At 37.0% G+C, this 18,155-nt stretch overlaps 1 protein-coding gene across 2 annotated transcripts in view; it reads left to right on the top strand.

Annotated features, from left to right (window-relative positions):
- LOC127415252 (FAS-associated factor 1-like) overlaps positions 1-18,155 on the top strand; it is a 131,519-nt gene that overhangs the window by 92,679 nt on the left and 20,685 nt on the right. For both annotated transcript variants that reach the window (XM_051653927.1, XM_051653926.1), the window contains exons 13-15: positions 5,965-6,119; positions 11,890-12,026; positions 12,876-12,964. In XM_051653927.1, the coding sequence (XP_051509887.1) occupies positions 5,965-6,119; positions 11,890-12,026; positions 12,876-12,964 (381 nt within the window). The remainder of the gene's footprint in view (positions 1-5,964; positions 6,120-11,889; positions 12,027-12,875; positions 12,965-18,155) is intronic.

Below are 18,155 nucleotides of genomic sequence, written 5' to 3'. Positions count from 1 at the left end.
ATTTTTATCTCGTCATATTTTCGTCAACAGTGTGCTTTAATAAAATCTTTTAATTATTGTCATGATGCACCTTTTTTGTCTTGTCATCTTTATCTTTGACGAAATCAAAAACCCTTATTCAATGAATGTTTTCGTCAGTGATTTCATTGACTACATTAACACTGGGTGAGAAACAGATCAATATTTCAATTATTTTTTGCACACTTTTTTTACATCACATTCTGAAAGTGAAAGTGGAGATTTATAGTAAAAAAAGACTTAAATATTGACCTATTTCTCACCGACACCTATCATATCGCTTCTGAAGACATGGATTTAACCACTGGAGTCATATGGATTACTTATATGTTTCCTTTATGTGATTTTTGGAGCTACAAAGGTCTGATCACCATTCACTTGCATTGTATGGACCTACAGAGCTGAGATATTCTTCTAAAAATCTTTGTTCTGCAGAAGAAAGAAAGTCATACACATCTGGTATGGTATGAGGGTGAGTAAATGATGAGAGAATTTTTATTTTTGGGTGAACTACTCCTTTAAGGTCATATTTTCACACCCCATGTTTTATGGAGTATTATGTCCACTGGAAAATTGTTCGTGTTGATTGAACAACATTGCAACTTATTGACTGCATGCCTGTCCATCACACCCATGTTTTTATTTGTGTAAAATTATATATGCTATAACCCTTACTAAGGTCTATGTTGATCCTTGATTCTGTGCAAACTGTAGTTGTATTTAAGAATCATCATTGAGCATGTTTACATGCACACCAATACGCTAATTACTCTCTGATGTCAGCTTATTTTAAAAATCTGACAAGGCAAGGAGTCCGCGTTTACATGACATTTAAAATAATCGCGTTATTCTCTATTTATGACGTCAAACCGTGAAGAGAAATGCGCTCAATGCGCACCCATTGGATGAGTCGGTAAGAACACAGAGTAAGGTGTTTTCATGGCACGCGAAATCGGTGTAATGGGTAAAAATCTACCCGTGTTGACATGCTCGTTCATTAGGAAGCAAATTATTTTTTCAAGGTTGTTAGCATGTTTGTGAAGGTCAAAGTATACTACGGTTGTCCGCATGCTGCTACATCTTGCACAGATTTTATCAGCCACTCAGTCCATGCATAACGTCTGCTATGGCGTCAGATTAATATCACCAGAACTTGAATTTGAAAAAGCCTCTGAATTCATGATATTGAAAAAACACTGTGTATAATTTGATGTTATCGAAAAATGTTGCTGTTAATTTTAAATATTTGAAAATATTTTGTGTGAATTCACCTAAAAAAAAAAAATTCAGGTTGTGAAATGTAAGTTTTTATTATTATTATTTTATTATTAATTGGTGGATTTCAATTCGTGAAATTCAGGTCTCAATATTCAGGTTGTTAAATACGGGTTGAGAAATTCAGGTGCAAAATTCGAGGATGACATCCTGGAATGCAAGGAAGAGCAAACAAGTGTCGACGTAATCCATCTCTCTCTTTGACAACCGCAAAGTGATGGAAACAGCTCAAAATAATATATATTCCTTTTCCTCTACTACTTAGTATTATCACCAGATAATCTTTAATAGTATTTCTTTGTATGTATGTTGTTTATCTTATATCTAGTTCACGTAACATGCTTTATACAATACTGATTACTCTGATTAAAATAAATGCTTAAGTGCCAGTTAACATATTTACCCTTGTTAATGTATATATTTATGTTTAATTATATTTTGTGTATATTCTGTATTTCCAGATTCCCAAATACTTCAACTTACCATTGATAAATGCTACTTATTTGGAATACTCCTAGTATGAGACTTTAATATTCTATTTATAATAAATCTAAAAGGAAATATAGAAATAGAAAGTTCTCTGCCCTCAGAACAACAGAGTGTGTTTTAATATGTATCTGTACATATATACAGTGAGTGTGGGTGTGTGTATATATATATATATATATATATATATATACACACACTATCGTTCAAAAATTTAGGGTCACTTACTCATTCTTTATTTGTTATTTTTTTCACATTTTAGAATAATAGTAAAGTCATCACAACTATGGAATAATAGAAATGGAAATATGGGAATTATGTTGTGACTAAAAAAATCCAAAATAAATCAAAACTATGTTATATTTTACCATCTTCAAAGTGGCCACACTTTGCCTAGATTTTGCAGACATGTACTCTTGACATTTTCTTTTATTTATTTATTTATTTATTTATTTTCTTCTCCCAATTTGGAATGCTCAATTTCCAATGTGCTTTTTTTAAGTCCTCATGGTCGCGTAGTGATTTGCCTCAGTCTGGGTGGCGGAGGACGAATCCCAGTTGCCTCCGCTTCTGAGACCTGCACATCTTATCATGTGGCTTGTTGAGCGCGTTGCCACGGAGACATAGCGCGTGTGGAGGCTTCACGCCTTCCACCGCGGCAACCACGCTCAACTCGCCAAGTGCCCCACCGAGAACGAACCACATTATAGCGACCACAAGGAGGTTACCCCATGTGACTCCACCCTCCCTAGCAACCGGGCCAATTTGGTTGCTTAGGAGACCTGGCTGGAGTCACTCTTTTACCACTGAGCTACCCAGGCCCCCTTACTCTTGACATTTTCTTAACTAACTTCTTTAGGTATCACCCTGGGATGCTTTTTAAACAGTATTGAAGGAATTCCCATCTATGTTGGGCACTTAGTGGCCGCTTTTCTTAATTATTTGGTCCAAGTCATCGAAAACTTTTTTGGTTTTGTAATTAAGTATATTAATATGTCAGCACAATTATATTTTTGTCTACAAAACTAATTTCAAACATTTAAGCATACGCCTACAGATCAAAAGATTTTTAAGATCATGAGAAACATTTCAGGCAAGTGACCCCAAACTGTTGAACGGTAGTGTATGTGTGTGTGTGTGTGTGTGTGTGTATATATATATATATATATATATATATATACACACACACACAGACAGACAGAGAGAGAGAAAATGTCACGTTTAACAGACATATAAAAAATAACTTTTTTTATTTATTATTTAATACTTTTATTTATTTGCAGACTTGCAGTTAAAATGGGGTAGTTTGTTTATTTCCATTGGTAAGTGTCCTTTATCTATATGATTATGAAATAAGGTTCTTGATGAAAGTTGCTGTAAAGTGAAGGATCGAATTTATTGATTAAGTCGATCTTTTCTTCATAACACATTTGTGAAACATTATAATAAGTATCCCTACAGTATACCTTTTTGTGTTTTCGCAGTCACAGTTGTTTAAAATTATTTTGAGCTGTTTCCATCGCTTTGCGGTTGTCAAAAAGAGAGATGGATTACATCGACACTCGTTTGGTCTTCCTTGCATTCCCGGATGCCATCCTTGAATATTGAGACCTGAATTTCATGACCTGAAATCCACCACTTGAATAATAAAAACTTGAATTTCACAACCTGAAATACCCCACTTGATTAATTAAAACTTGAATTTCACAACCTGAATTTCTGTGAGGTAAATTCACACAAAATATTTTTAAATGTTTAAAATTAACAGCAAAATTTTTCGTAACATCAAATTACAGTCAGTCTTTTTTTCAAGATCATAAATTCGGAGGCTTTTTCAAATTCAAGTTCTGGTGATATCAATCTGATGCCATAGTCTGCGCTCAGCCCAATATTTCTAGACATACGAACAGTCCATATCTGTATAACAGTTAAGTCGTAGTGGTCCATACGGGGTTATGATCGAAAAAGTATACTTTTAAAGGCTGAGCGCTCTACTGTGCACGAGATGAAAAAGGAGTGCGGAAAAACAGTATACCCTAGCCATTAATCTGACTGATTATCGCTGTACCATATTTCAGACTCTGTGTGGAGTTCACAGAGATTTGATTTTAAAATCTGGCAGAAAATTCATGCTTGGTGTGTATAGGCCTTAACTTTGCAAATAATCTTAAATTCAGGCCGGATGTGAGGCTTTTTCCTTTTCATTTTTATTGTGGTCCACTTAACTGCTGCAACGCATATCCGAAATTGGCCTGGGAATTCCACACTTTCAGAAAACTGTGTGAAAGCCAGCAAGGTCCCACTCACAAGACAGATCAGCTTTCTTTTCCTCTTCCCTCCTCCACCTTTCTCCTCTCCTCTTGTCTCTCCTTCCATGTCCTTCTCTCTTCCCAAGCTTATCCTTCTCTCGCCATTTCAAGTTTTTTCGCCCCGTGCAGGTGGGGACAACTGAAGGTGACAGAAAGAGCTTTTGGGTCAGTTTCTTCCCCTAGAACAGACCCAGTAATTTGGACTGAGCACTGATTTCTGCAGACTAAGAAAAGCCCCACAAAAAGAGGGAAAGAAAGAAAGAGAAAACAATGGGATGAAAGTAGAGAGGAGGGACTGTGGGTAATGGAGGGGTGTGAAACGAGGGAGCCGACCAAAGACTGTTATTAGAGAGAGTTTCTTCTCCCACCTCTTCAATGAAATCTTAGAGGCCTCAAAAGGTCAAAACGCCTTCCCAGCTCAGCGCGAATACATTCTCAAACAGTCTGTGTGCACTGCAACACGTCTGAGTGGAAGAAGTGCATGTCTCCTTTAAAAAAAAAAAAAACATTTTTGATGAGTAAAATCTCTCCCTCTCTCCAGGCCCCATTTACTTGTCTACCCAGCATGAGTGTTTAATCTTTTCAGGGCCTTGAATTGAGCTGGTGAAAGAGGCCTGAGCTCTCTCCCGTCAGGGGCCGTGCGGCTCATTCGAGAGCTTTAATCACTGTGCAAACACAGCAGCACTCCATCAGTCCTCCCTCAATGCACACCTCTGTAGAGCCCAACTTTCTCTCCTCTGTTTATGCCCTCCCTTGCTTCTCTGCCCGCTTTGCTTTCTGTTTTTCCACCGACAGGCTGTTGAGAAATCTCTCCTGCTGTATTCCACAAACCATCGGAGGTCAGAGCAGTAAGAAAACGTCCAGAGTTGTTTTGTAATTTGGTGGGTTTCCCCCTGCCTTGTCTGGCGAAACCTTTCATGTTTGTGCCGGTGTCAGTTTTTTAAATTTTTTTTTATTAGTTGCCGTGTTATGTGAGCATCCATCGTTCATCTGGTGGTGTAAATATCTATGGATTTGGACGTGTGTCGACATCAGCAATGCCTCTTCGTGTGCTAACCTGCGACGATGGAGGAAGGGCACTGGCATTTGATGCAAAACAAATAAAGTTATTTGTTCACTTTTTGTTTTGTCGTTAACAGCCCCAGAGAAAGTTGGATTTAGACCGCTTTAGTTTGATTTGGTTTGGGTGTTTGCTTTGCTCAGGGCTTGCGAAGGGCATTCTCTGTATTTCTCTGCTCATAGACCCTGGTGAAGCATGGTTGCCCTAAAGCTGTTGGAAAGCCTGATGGTGATTCATGAAATTAGGATGGATCAGTGAGCCGGGATTAGATCTCTTCTGTATTCATAGATAGTGAAATAGCCATTGAGGCTTCAGTTTTCATAATTTTTTTTCTACCTGTCGCTTCCTTTTAAAGTTAGATGGTGCTTCCAACATTTTATAAATGTTGGAAAATCTTTCACTTATCATTTAAAGGAAATCCAACCATTTGTAACACTTTGTGATGTATTTGTTTTTCATTATCTTATGAAAACTTTTTATCAAAAAGCATATGCTTAAATGCTTGAAATTGAAAGAGTTGGACTGGATACTGAAGGGAAAACAGCCCAAAAGTGGCCAGCTTACATGGAAACTCCAATATGGTTTAAAAAGATAACACCTCATGAAGTTAAGGTTGAGAGAATGCCCACAGTGTTCAATCTAAGCGAATGACTTTAAAGGAGCTAAAATTTAAGATATTTTTGATTTGTTTAAAAAAATGTTGCACACTGCTTATTTAAAGTTTTGATGACTTTACTGTTAAATGTGGAAAAGGGTAATAGTCAAGAATGAGTGTGTCCAAACTTTTGACTAGATGTGTGTGTTTCTGCCCTTCAGAGAAAACTGCTGGCCATCTACCTCCACAATGATGAGAGTGTCCTCAGTAACGTGTTCTGCTCCCAGATGATGTGTGCAGACTCCATAGTGTCATATCTCAGCCAGAACTTCATCACATGGGCTTGGGATGTTACTAAAGAAGCTAATAAAGCCAGGTAAAACTATATCATGCACTGTCTCTCATCCATGTGTTTCATCATATGCACTCACAATTTTAATTGGTAGGGATGCACAGTATATCAGCACCATATCGGTTATCAATCGATATAAATGATTTTTCAAAATGTATCTCTGTTGTCAGTATTGGACATGTATGGGGCAATATTGGGTATTAAATTGTGGATTACTTTTGCTGTTATCTAGGACTTACTAAAAGGAAACCGATCATTTATGGCTCTGTCTTGAAGAGTGTCTGTGTGATTTGAGTTTAAAAGATTTCAAACTTTTAAATGATATCTATGTTGTTTCAAGTGACTGTTTTTTAATTTATTAGCTTGCCACTCCACTTGAAAGGGTTAAAATGCAAAAATTAAATAATTGGTTATCTGTATCGGCCATAGCGAGTTGTTGCTTGTTGGCTTCGGCCTAGAAATTCCATATAAATGCATCTCTATTAATCTGACCATCCAGAGCGGTGGGAATCGGAAGCATTTTCACACTCAAAATGGAAGATCTCTTAATGAGAGGCATTCCTCCCTTCCCCCATCTACTCTCCCAACTCTTTCCTCATAGAGGGCTTTAACAAAAGATGTCGTGTTTGCTCACTGAGGCCCCGGTAGGGCAATCTGCACTAATCTGCCCCACTAAAGGGTCAGTTAGACAGACAGCCATCATAAAGGGCACTCCTGAGAATGTCTTCATTTCAGAATGGCAGCTATGGTGGAAGAGGTGGTGGTGATTTGCATTCATGCTTTGCTTGTTGTCCTCCTTGTAACATCAACCCAAAGTGTTATTTTTCACAAAATAGTATTAAGATTGTAAAAACAATCCATCCTACCCATTTTTTTAAAGGGTAGTTCCCCCAAAAATTTAACCAAAACTGTAATACTACTTAAAGGAATATTCTAGGTTCAAAAGTTAAGCTCAATTGACAGAATTTGTGGCATAATGTTGATTGCCACAAAAAATAATTTTGACTCGTCCCTCGTTTTCTTTACAAATGCAAAAATCGAGGTTACAGTAAGGCACTTACAGTACAATGGAAGTGAATGGAGCTAACTGTTGGAGGGTTTAAAGGCATAAATGTGAAGCTTATAATTTTTAAAAGCACTTACATTAATTGTTCTGTTAAAACTTGTATTATTTGAGCTGTAAAGTTGTTTAAATCATAATTTTTTTTACAGTCGTTTTAGGGTTTGTTGACATCAACATTTAAAACAGTTAGTATTTTAACTTTTACAGATTGGCCCCATTAATTTCCATTGTAAGTGCCTCATTGTAACCCAGATTTTTGCCCTTTTTAAAGAAAAGAAGGGACAAGTTAAAATTAATTTTTGTGCTAATCAATATTATGCCACAAATGCTGTCGATTGAACTTAACTTGTATAGAACCAGGAATATTCCTTTAACATCTCCTTTTGTGTTCCGTGGAAGAAAGTCATAAAGGTTTGGAACAGTTTGAGTAAATAATGGCAGAATTTAATTTTTTTGTTGAACTATCCCTCTAAGTTAAGATCTGACATGTTAACTAGAACATATATAGATCCCAGCTTAAATCGCCATGGTTACTAAGAGATAAGACAGGGTTCCAGAGTTGGGGTGTTTCTGTAATATGGCTCTTGGACTGTAACACCAACTCACCAAAAACAAACTTATTGTCCATTAACTCTTGCTGCAAAAGTTAGATCCAACCCAGGGCGTTGAGTGAGCTGTATGAAGAATTCTTCAATTCTTTGATGGAAACAAGGACCAAGTGAATTAAAGATGGAAGGCAAGAAAAGAAAGAGGGAGAACCTGGTCAGGCAGCAGATGGATTCTTGATTGGGCCCAGCAGGCTTTGCTTCTGAGCAGGCCTCTACTTTTCCTTCCAGTACGCTTCACCTTAAAGACCTCCCTCCGGAGCAGACAGGGAGAGAAAGACCAGCCAGTGACCTGCTTCTGCAGGGGCTCCTTCAGTCCAGCCCTGTCTCTATACCCCTCTCCCTCCCCTTCTGCTTTTTGCCCCAGCTGGGCCTTTCTACCATAGATAAAAGGCTGCCAACATCTGGGGCTATTCATAATGTGAACAGAGAGAGACACACACAATCCTTATACCCTGACATGCTCATACACACATATACACCTTATTCTCATGCTCCTGTGCCAGGCCTGACTGACTGGTGATTGTCGATGGAGACTGGTGACTGGAAGTTTTTTTCAGCGCTAATTCCGTGAATGAAGCCTGCTAATCGCTGACACCAATCTCAAAATAATTGTGTATTAATCCAGTGGCCGAATGTAATTAGAGTGAATGTAATTAGCACCCACAGGTGCTACAGATGCTCTTTGTTTTTGGTCTAAATAAGAGAAAGCTGTAGGCCACAATTTGACGGTTCTGTTCTAATAGATACAAAGGGCTCTGTTCTACCATACTGGAGATTAAAATGTCACTATTATATAGAATACAACAGTGCTCGTTTACTTATTCAGCCATCTGAGTTCCTGAAGTATTTTTCCCATTCATTTTTCCCATAGTCTTTTTATAAAATCCTTCATTAAAGAGATGTAAGCCATGAACCACACCAACCAAGGTAAATTACAACATTATAAATGTTGTTTTGAGGCAAAAAAGCATTTGAAAATCGGACAAAAAGACCAAGGTACAAGAGTGTGAACTTACTGTCTTTCATTACCAATGGGAATATACTGTATAAAACTATTGATTTTAGGTTGTTGATGAAAAGTATAGAAACAATATATTTTAAGTTTATTGCAAAAGATAGCAATATATACAAATAGATAAGTAGTTTAAGGGTGAAGAGACACCGACTTGATTACATCATTCACAGTGCGTCATGGGAGTGGGCAGTTGCTCCGAGGCACGTTTCGCAGGGTTGGTTGGCCACTATTCTCTGATTGGTGAAGCTTTCTCTATTGGGTCATGGGTATTGTAGTTGTTTACCATGAATTCCGCAATGAAACACGATTTTTAAACAATTAAGTTGAAATAACGCAGGCAGCTGGCTTCAGCGGAAGCATATAGTATCGAGGAACAACCTCGGAGCTTAAGGTAGGTCTGTCTTTAAAGGTTTATATGTTATCATTGAAAATCAATGAATCTGTGGAAAAAAATAATGGGGTTTTTACTTCCGGAACCTGACTGTTGCGATCTATTGCTCATACTTGGGTTTCATTTTTATTTTATATTTTATATATATATATATATATATATATATATATATATATATATATATATATATATAAAATTTTTATTGGAGAGGTTTGTTTATAAGCAATCAGAAAAAAAAATTAAAATTCATATCATGGGCTACGTTCACACTGCAGCTACATATGGCCCATATCTGAGTTTTTGCTCAGATAAAAACAATTTCTATGGTTGTTGACATGGCATTTTATATGTACCCCATATCAGATACTGTTCTGAACTGCTGATGCTCCAAAACTGACCCATATTTGTATAACACTCTTTTTGCATGCACATCACAAACCCTGGTGTGCTCATCATTATAATGTGTATAATTAAGTAAAATTTTAATTAGCCATTATTTATTATTTTTTTTACAAAATTGGCCAATTAGTGTCTGTCCAATAATATATCAGCTTTCTTTCCTTAAAAAGGAACAGTTTGTTAACTGGAAAAGATATGACTTGCAATTAAGTGTTTTAATCCATAACAGGCCTATATGCAGGGTAGAATAAGCGTGCACAGGACAAATGTTGAAAGATTGATATAAAACAAAAATCACATTAAATCCGACCTGGCTGTTCACATTGGAGAAAATCAGATATGCTTCTGATTTATTTCCACATATGAAAGTGGCACCGTTTGGATCTGAAAATGTCATTGAGATTTTAATTTAAGATTGAGATTTCATGTCAGTGAGATTTTTGCCACTCACACAGTCATTCAGAAAAAAGATGTGTCACATGTGAGGGGAAAAACATTTACCAATTGACAACTACCCAGAAAACCCTAACAACCACATAGAAACGCTATAAACTACCTTGCGTTGTGGTGGCAACTTTTTCACAGGCAAGAAACACTCACATTTGCTTAGAAACACCAAGAAAATCCCTTGAATTTTTGGCATTTCAGCATTGTAAGATTATATCACCATGGCAAGAGGCACAGCACAATTTATTTTATTAAATTGTTTTTGAGTGGCTTTGTTGTTAGTTATTGCAGTGCAACTGTTTCATTAAGTCAGTGCATAGTTTGAGTGTCATGCATCTTTGCGGTGGAGGAACAGTTGTCTCTGGGAAACAGTGAGAGAGAAAGAACAGTGCACACACCCTGCAGATGGCCTAATTTGTGCCACGCCTCTATGGGTTCTGGCGAGTCTTACGGTGTGGGGAAATATGAAGGTTTTCACACATGAGACTGTATGATGTGTGCAAGGGAAGAGAAGAATGCAAGAGTGTGTCACTCCGATTATGAATCCATCTTTGACGAGACATTTGAAACACCAGGTGTTACCAACTAGGAAAAAAAAAAAAAAAAACTCCCCTGAGGTTCTTTGAAAACTCTTAAGATTCTTTAAGATTTCTTACACATCACTGATGTGGCAATGCAATGTCAACTGCAATGCCTGATGGGACCTCTGCAAAATACTGCAAGTGTTATTTATTGATGTTTTATTTATATTGGCAGTGGGACAGCTCATGAGTCTGCAGAATGTAGTAAAAGCCCTCTTGTCTCGATTCAGCTCTTCAATGAGTTAAAGGGATAGTTCACCCAAAAATAAAAATTCTGTCTTCATTTACTCACCCTCATGTGATACCAAACCCATATGACTTTCTTCCATGGAACAGGAAAGGAGATGTTGGAACACAAAATGAGGTTGTAATTTAGCCTAAAATCTCCTTTTGTGTTTCATGGAAAATAGAAAGTCAGACGGGTTTTGGAACTATTTCTTTAAATAGATCACTACAGTTAGTTCAGGCCACTGTATCCTGTTTACTAGACTTGGCACTCTATGTTTATTTAAATTGGCTTTCAGTTTCCAAGGTCTCAAGAGAAGCAACTGGGTTTCAGGGTACTCTGCTCAGGGAACACACTGGTTAGCATACTGCTTACTACATACTACACAGTATAAATGGTATACTGCCTACTGCTTTTCAAAAATAGTATACAAAACATCATCTTTCAAAAATGGTAGGTTGTATGCCACTCCGAACATACCCATAGTCGTTCTTTTTCATAAAGTGCTTCGTCATCTTCTCGGACACAACTTTTCAAATAGTTCTCTGAAATTAGTATGAAATTTGCCTCTTTCTCCTTTCCTCCCTCCCACGCTGGTCGTGACACCTCACTCAAGTGTGTTCCATCTCTCTATTTTACTTTCCGGTTATTAAAGTCGCTGTTATTAAAAGAAGAGAGAAGCTAATCTATATTTGCATTCCGTCTATAGCAATTCATTAATATAATGACATTTACTGCGAGCACTCCGAGTCTGCCTGCTACCCTTTTCCTTCAATGAAACGTTAATTTAAAGTTCTGTCTTTGTAATGGAATACGAAATCCTCTCTGGCCTATCAAATTCAGTGCGGCAGGAGCTGAATACTAATTCAGACAAGGAGAGTGTTTGGAGAAGGACCATGTTCTGAGTAGAAGCCAGAATTGGTTTTAAAGTCTGTTAATATGATGAGCTGTGTACTCTTATTAAGCTCTATGATTGTTCAAGAGAGTTTCACTCACTGTCTGTCCACTGTCCACTCAAATTACTGACTCACTCTCCCTTTCTGTCTCTCTCTCTCTTTCTCTAGACTACTCACAATGTGCACAAGGCACTTTGGCAGCGTTGTAGCCCAGACCATTCGGACGTACAAGACTGACCAGTTCCCATTACTTTTAATTGTCATGGGCAAACGGACATCAAATGAAGTTTTAAATGTCATTCAAGGTAATATATATGTAAATGAACTATAAATAAAACTATAGCATTTTATAAAACTAACATTCCATAAATAAGTCTTTAACAAACCTTGTATAATTCTTAAAAGATTAAAATTTTATGAATACACATTAAAAGTGTTAGCAAAATATATACAGTGGGATCGAAAATGTCATTTTTCTTGTTAAATGCATTTTTATAATATCTCAACAATTTGAGTGAAAAGTTGAATTGAAAAATTTACACAAATCTCAGAATAGTTTAGTATTTGTTTATGTTCCCCATTTTGCTTTGTTTTCATTTCAGGGTTCCCAACAATCATCGAAAACCTGTAAATGTTAGTGACTTGTAAAATTGGGATTTCCAGGCCTGGAAAAGTCATTGAAATTGATAAAATCGTGGAAAAGTCATAGAAACTTCTATAGAGAATATACATTGTTCTAATTTTCCTTGGATCAAAAATGATCTCACCAGCTAGATATTGCTCGTCTAGAAAAAAGCTTGCTCGTACTCTATAGTGATTTCTGATTTGTGAGCAAATTGTTATTTTGAGTCAAGGAATAGATCAAAATAGTTCACAAATCCGTTTAAATTATTTATTAATGAATTTGTCTGAATCAGAATAGTTTTTAAAAATGTAGAAGCATCAATCTCAAATGACTGAAAATTCAATATATTTCATTGGTCTAAAAGGGTGGGAATTTTCTCAATCAGGTTTTAGCTTTTTATTTTAGTTTTGTTTCATTTCATTTTTAAAAGCTGAGTAATTTGAACATTTTGATATGAATAGTGGAGGATTGCTAAGTTTCATCGTTCAGCGACAGTCTGATTGTGTTATTTTCTGTGTGTGTGACGAAGGCAACACAGCAGTGGATGAGCTCATGATGAGACTCATGGGGGCCATGGAAATCTTCACCGCACAGCAGCAAGAAGACATCAAAGATGAGGTGAGACAAGAGTGGACAACCAGACAGATATTAAATGCACAAACTACATATACAGTACAGTATACACAGCAACATATTCTACTTCCTGATCTTTGTTGTTCTCACTCCCATTTTTTAGAAGTTACATTATTGATTTTTCTCCAAATAAAAGTAAGTAGTGTTGAAATTGCTACTTTTAATGGAAAGTAACCTTTTAATTACTTTCTCTCAGTGTCAGAAAGGTAGCTCTATGCTTGACTTGCAAGAGTAGTTTGCACCTGACATACACTACCAGTCAAAGGTTGGAAAATTAAGGAGTTGGACTGGATAGTGGAAAAAGTAGACAACAAGTGCCAAGCATACATGGGAACTCCTTCAATAGTGTTTACAAAAGCTGTAATCTAGGCAAAGGCTGACTACTTTACAGAAGCTTATATATACATTAAGATTTTATTTATCATTTTTGGCCACTGCTAATTTCCATACATCCATATGTGTTGTTTTATAGTTTAATGATTTTACTATTATTCTAAAATCATAGATTAAAATACAAAGTAGACAGCTTTATATTAGACAGCTTTAAATTTTCATGCCAAAAGAAAGAATCAGGGGCATGTTGGGACAAATGACCACTCATTGTCTGACTCATACACACTGGCCTGTCATACAGGCAAAAGAATAGATACTACGCCTGTGTCTGTGTTTGTCTGCGTTTCAGACAAACCGTAGAAGAATAAGCACAATTCACTGGCTGTGTAATGTAAGCTTGCGGTGACCTACGCCTGTAAAGTCGGCACAATGCCGGCAGGATACAAGCTTGGTGTGTTATGACTGCATGCGGTCAGTGATTGTCAATGCAAGCTTTGCAAATAAGAGCTGAAACAAGCCTTATGTAAGCAGTGTGTGTGTGTCCATCTGTTCAATTGAATCAAAAACTTTTAAATGACCTCATCTGACTTGACATCTCAGGTTATTCCTAATAATGAATCTTTGAATGCCTTTATGCAACTTCCATGCAGACATTTTTATTTTGGCATTTAACAGACAGTTTTTGCCCAGCGCAACTCACAAAGGTGTACACTATCAGTTCATGTTTTTTCTGGGAATTGAACCCATGACCTTGGCATTGCTAGCACCATGCACTTCATGTTGAGCTACAGGAATTCATTTATACATTTTCTGGCCAATTTAAAAAAAAAAAAAACACTTATTTGTTGTTTTTGTTACATGCCACATTCTCATGACAGGTCTGTCCACGCTTACTTCGAGTTGAGCTAATTAGTTGTCTATCTTCACCTGTGTTTGTGTGTGTGTCTGGTGGGAAATATTCTGACAGCAAACACAGGTTACTGTCCCCTTGAGGCTGATTGTCTCGACTCGATAGGTCTCAAAATGTATTGCCTCGTACCAACATTCTCCTTTCTGTACACAACACAGTGTGAGATACTTTAAATTTTTTTTGGTTAAATTATTCACAAAAAACAACAGAAATTATTTCTGCTATATCATAATCTGTGCCATTGTCTCAGTGTGAGAACACTTTTACTAGACTTGAGGTGGTGTGCTCAGTCACCTCCTGTAATGAAGCTGTTTTCCCAGCTCTGTGAATAGTTCAATTAAAAATGTTATTCATGATTTGTATCTGTTCCATTAGATTCATTAGGGTGTGAAATTTCTGCATCCCTCATTCAAAACGCTTAAATAACTCTGACATGTTGATGGATTTCTGCTGGAAGCTCCTTGACGGTTTGATCCTTGTGGCAATTAATGGTTATAAAAATACCATAAGAGTACTCTAAGCAATTTGTGTGCTATATTCCAGGTTTTTTGAAGAAATATGTTAGCTTTGTGTGAAAAACAGATCAAAATTAATTATTTTCTGTAAATCTTCCCCTCCATAATGTACATCTTTTACTCACCCACATATTCTTCTATAAATTCCATAAAATTATCCATAAGATTTGTGCACTAGATTCTAAGTCTTCTGAAGTCATATGTTAACTTTGTGTGATAAACGGATCAAAAAATTAAATAATTTGCTGTAAATCTTCCCTTCCATTTTTTACATCTTTTACTCACCCTCATTTAATAAAAAAAATAACATAAAAGTAGTCCATAGTATTTGTGCGCTATATTCCAAGTCTTCTGAAGCCATACGTTAGTATTTTGTGTGATGAACAGATCACAAATTGTTATACGCTGTAATTCTTACCCTCCCAAATTTATGTCTCTTACTGACCCTCATTTCATTTTAAAATTGCCATAAAAATAGTGCACATAGTTTGTGCACTATTTTCTAAGGCTACGTCCACATTAATACGTCCACTCTGCCATTTTTAAACGTTTTTTAGAAGTTGCTCGTCCACACTGAAATTTCTAAAATATGCTTAAATCCCCTTATTGTGCATGCGGAGGGGAAAAAACAAGAAGTGTGGCCCTACATCATTTTCAGGTACTGTATAGTCTGAAACACAGTTGTCTTTGTGTTCCATCACCAGATAGCAATTCCGAGGAAACTTTCCATCGCCTTTGAAGGAATGCAATGTGAAGGTTGTACAAAGTAACATTTATCTTTTTTTTTTATTTTTTTTATTTGGAATGCCCAATTTCCAGTGCGTTTTTAAGTCCTCGTGGTCACGTAGTGATTCGCCTCAATCCAGGTGGCAGAGGATGAATCCCAGTTTCCTCCACATCTGAGACCATCAACCCGCGCATCTTATCACGTGGCTTGTTGAGCGTGTTGCCACGGAGACATAGCGCGTGACCACATTATAGCGACCACGAGGAGGTTACCCCAGTTGACTCTACCCACCTTAGCAACTGGGCCAGTTTGGTTGCTTAGGAGACCTGGCTGGAGTCACTCAGCACACCCTGGGATTCGAACTAGCGAACTAGCGTCACATGACAACAAATACATCATCGTTTTGGAATATGTCTGTTTTCCCTGTCCACACTACAACGCAAAGATGGCATTTTCAAATTTATCCAATTGGGAGAGCATTTTCAAAAAGCTCAGTTTTCACTGGACAAAAACACCTTCAAAAGGCCAAAATGTTATTTTATGCGCAAAATTAATACGTTTTCAAATGAAAATGTATTAGTGTGGACGTGGCCACAGTCTTCTGAAGTCATATCTTAGCTTTGTGGGATAAACAGATCAAAATTGTAATCGTTTTTACTGTAAATCTTACCCTCCATAATTTCAATCTTTTATTCACCCTCATTTCATTCTAAAAATACCATAAAAGTAGTCAATATGATTTGAGTGCTGTATTCCAAGTCTTCGGAAGCCATTTGTTAGCATTCTGTAATGAACAGATAAAAAAAAAATTATTATTCGCTAAGTCTTCCCTAGAAATTTAATTTGCGTTGGTATATATTCAAATATGATGTGTCAAAATGCATCACCAGGTTTGACATCAATGATGCCAGATGTATTGGTTGCGTAATTTAACATGAAATTTTTAAATGTAGAAGTGTGAATGAAAATTGTGAGCAACAGTGGAGTGTAAGATTTTCAGTAAGCCGGGTTTAAAAATTATACACATTATCTTTAAAATTTTGTTTATTGATTGAAATGCTGCTAGCTTAACTGCTAGTGATCGTGGCAGAATTCAAATCATGGACGTGACGCTAGGACCCAAACCCTTTATGTTAACCTTGTGTTTGTATACAAATGATTGTGTCACCTTAGAAGTGTGTGGGAGTGATGTTTTTTGAAAGCATTTGTTGTTGTACTGCCATTAACAGCGTGCCATTTGAGGCAGTTTAAGATTGCTCTTTAAAGACCATAGCAGAAATGTCCCTGTGGGTGTGTGCCATCCCTGCCCTGTACAAGCAGGTGACTCAGAGTGACCTGTGCGTGTCTGTTGGTATGGACAGACATACACAGACGCACACCTTACTGTGTGGATCAACAGGCAAACCTAGACAATACACAGTCATCCTCCAAGATCACAACAGCATTCCTGTGTGTGAAAGACCTGGGGTTGTGCAGTCAGGGGGAAAATAGTTCTCCGTTTGCTCCATCAGCTCCAGTACAACTCACAGCACTGACTCACTGTATGTAGCGTGTTATAAAGAAAGAGAAAAAACACAGTACAACGTTTTCTCACTCTTTCCTCATAGTTTCAGTTCTTCTTAGCCCTTTTTTTTCTTTTTTCTTATTGTAATTTTGACAGAGCTAGAACATGATGCTTTGTTCATGTAAACAAAAAAGTCTGTTTACACTATGGTCAGGCTGTAGTTTGTACAGTAGACGTATAACTTCCCAAATAGAACTTTTTAGTTTTTACTGTTAGATCATTAATGGTAACTAGGACTAATTTTCTACCATTATTTAGAATGCTTGTACACTTGTTAGTGGACTGTTGACGTAAAATTTCAAGCAGTAGCAGCAGTGTGCTGTGGTGGGACATTCTTTACTTCATATAAAATTATTAATGTACATGCAGTTTTTATGACGACATGAATTGAGAGAAAAAAGTAAAAAGGAGATTAAAAATTGTAGAAACTATTATATTATATTATATAGTTGTTTTGGAAAGGGAGTATGTGTTAGAGTAGTTAAATATTCAAATAACATGTCAAAGAACAGATAAAAGATCCATTTGTTTGTAATCCCGAATCACTTGTGTCACAATTATTCTTGTGTTCAGACTCACTTTCAGAATAGAAAAACACACACATGCACATCTACCCACCATTTCTACCTTTACCATGATACGGTTTCCACACACTCTGTTACAGCTCATCTGAATAGAATTTGTGGATGTGTCCCTCCTTTGATCAGTCTCTGTGCACCATCCTTCCTTTCTCTCCTCTATCATTCCTTTTCTTTTCCTGCACTCTGTGTATTCAGAACTCTTTCACATTTCCACAAAAGTCCAACCAGTAGAAAAGACCCTTAGTCTTATAAGAGGCCGCAAACAATTGCACGAGCCTGACTGCACAAAAGCAACAGTAGTTATTCATAGTCTTCTATCTCAGCAGGTAGACCTGCAGCTGTGTGGGTCTTATCAAACAGGATACACACACACTCGCTCACAAGAATAAAAGAGCTCTCCATTGTATGTAGAGGAACTCCATGTATTCACTTCTATAAGATACTCTTTCAGTAGTCCCCAGTTAATGTGTCAGACAGTACAATAGAATTCAGTATGTGGCCATTACTGCTGACAATGACGAGGAACCATCTCATACGTCAAAGATC

This window comes from Myxocyprinus asiaticus, chromosome 24 (genome assembly GCF_019703515.2).
Source record: "Myxocyprinus asiaticus isolate MX2 ecotype Aquarium Trade chromosome 24, UBuf_Myxa_2, whole genome shotgun sequence".
Lineage (NCBI taxonomy): Eukaryota > Metazoa > Chordata > Actinopteri > Cypriniformes > Catostomidae > Myxocyprinus > Myxocyprinus asiaticus.
This window is presented reverse-complemented; position numbering and strand designations above follow the sequence as displayed.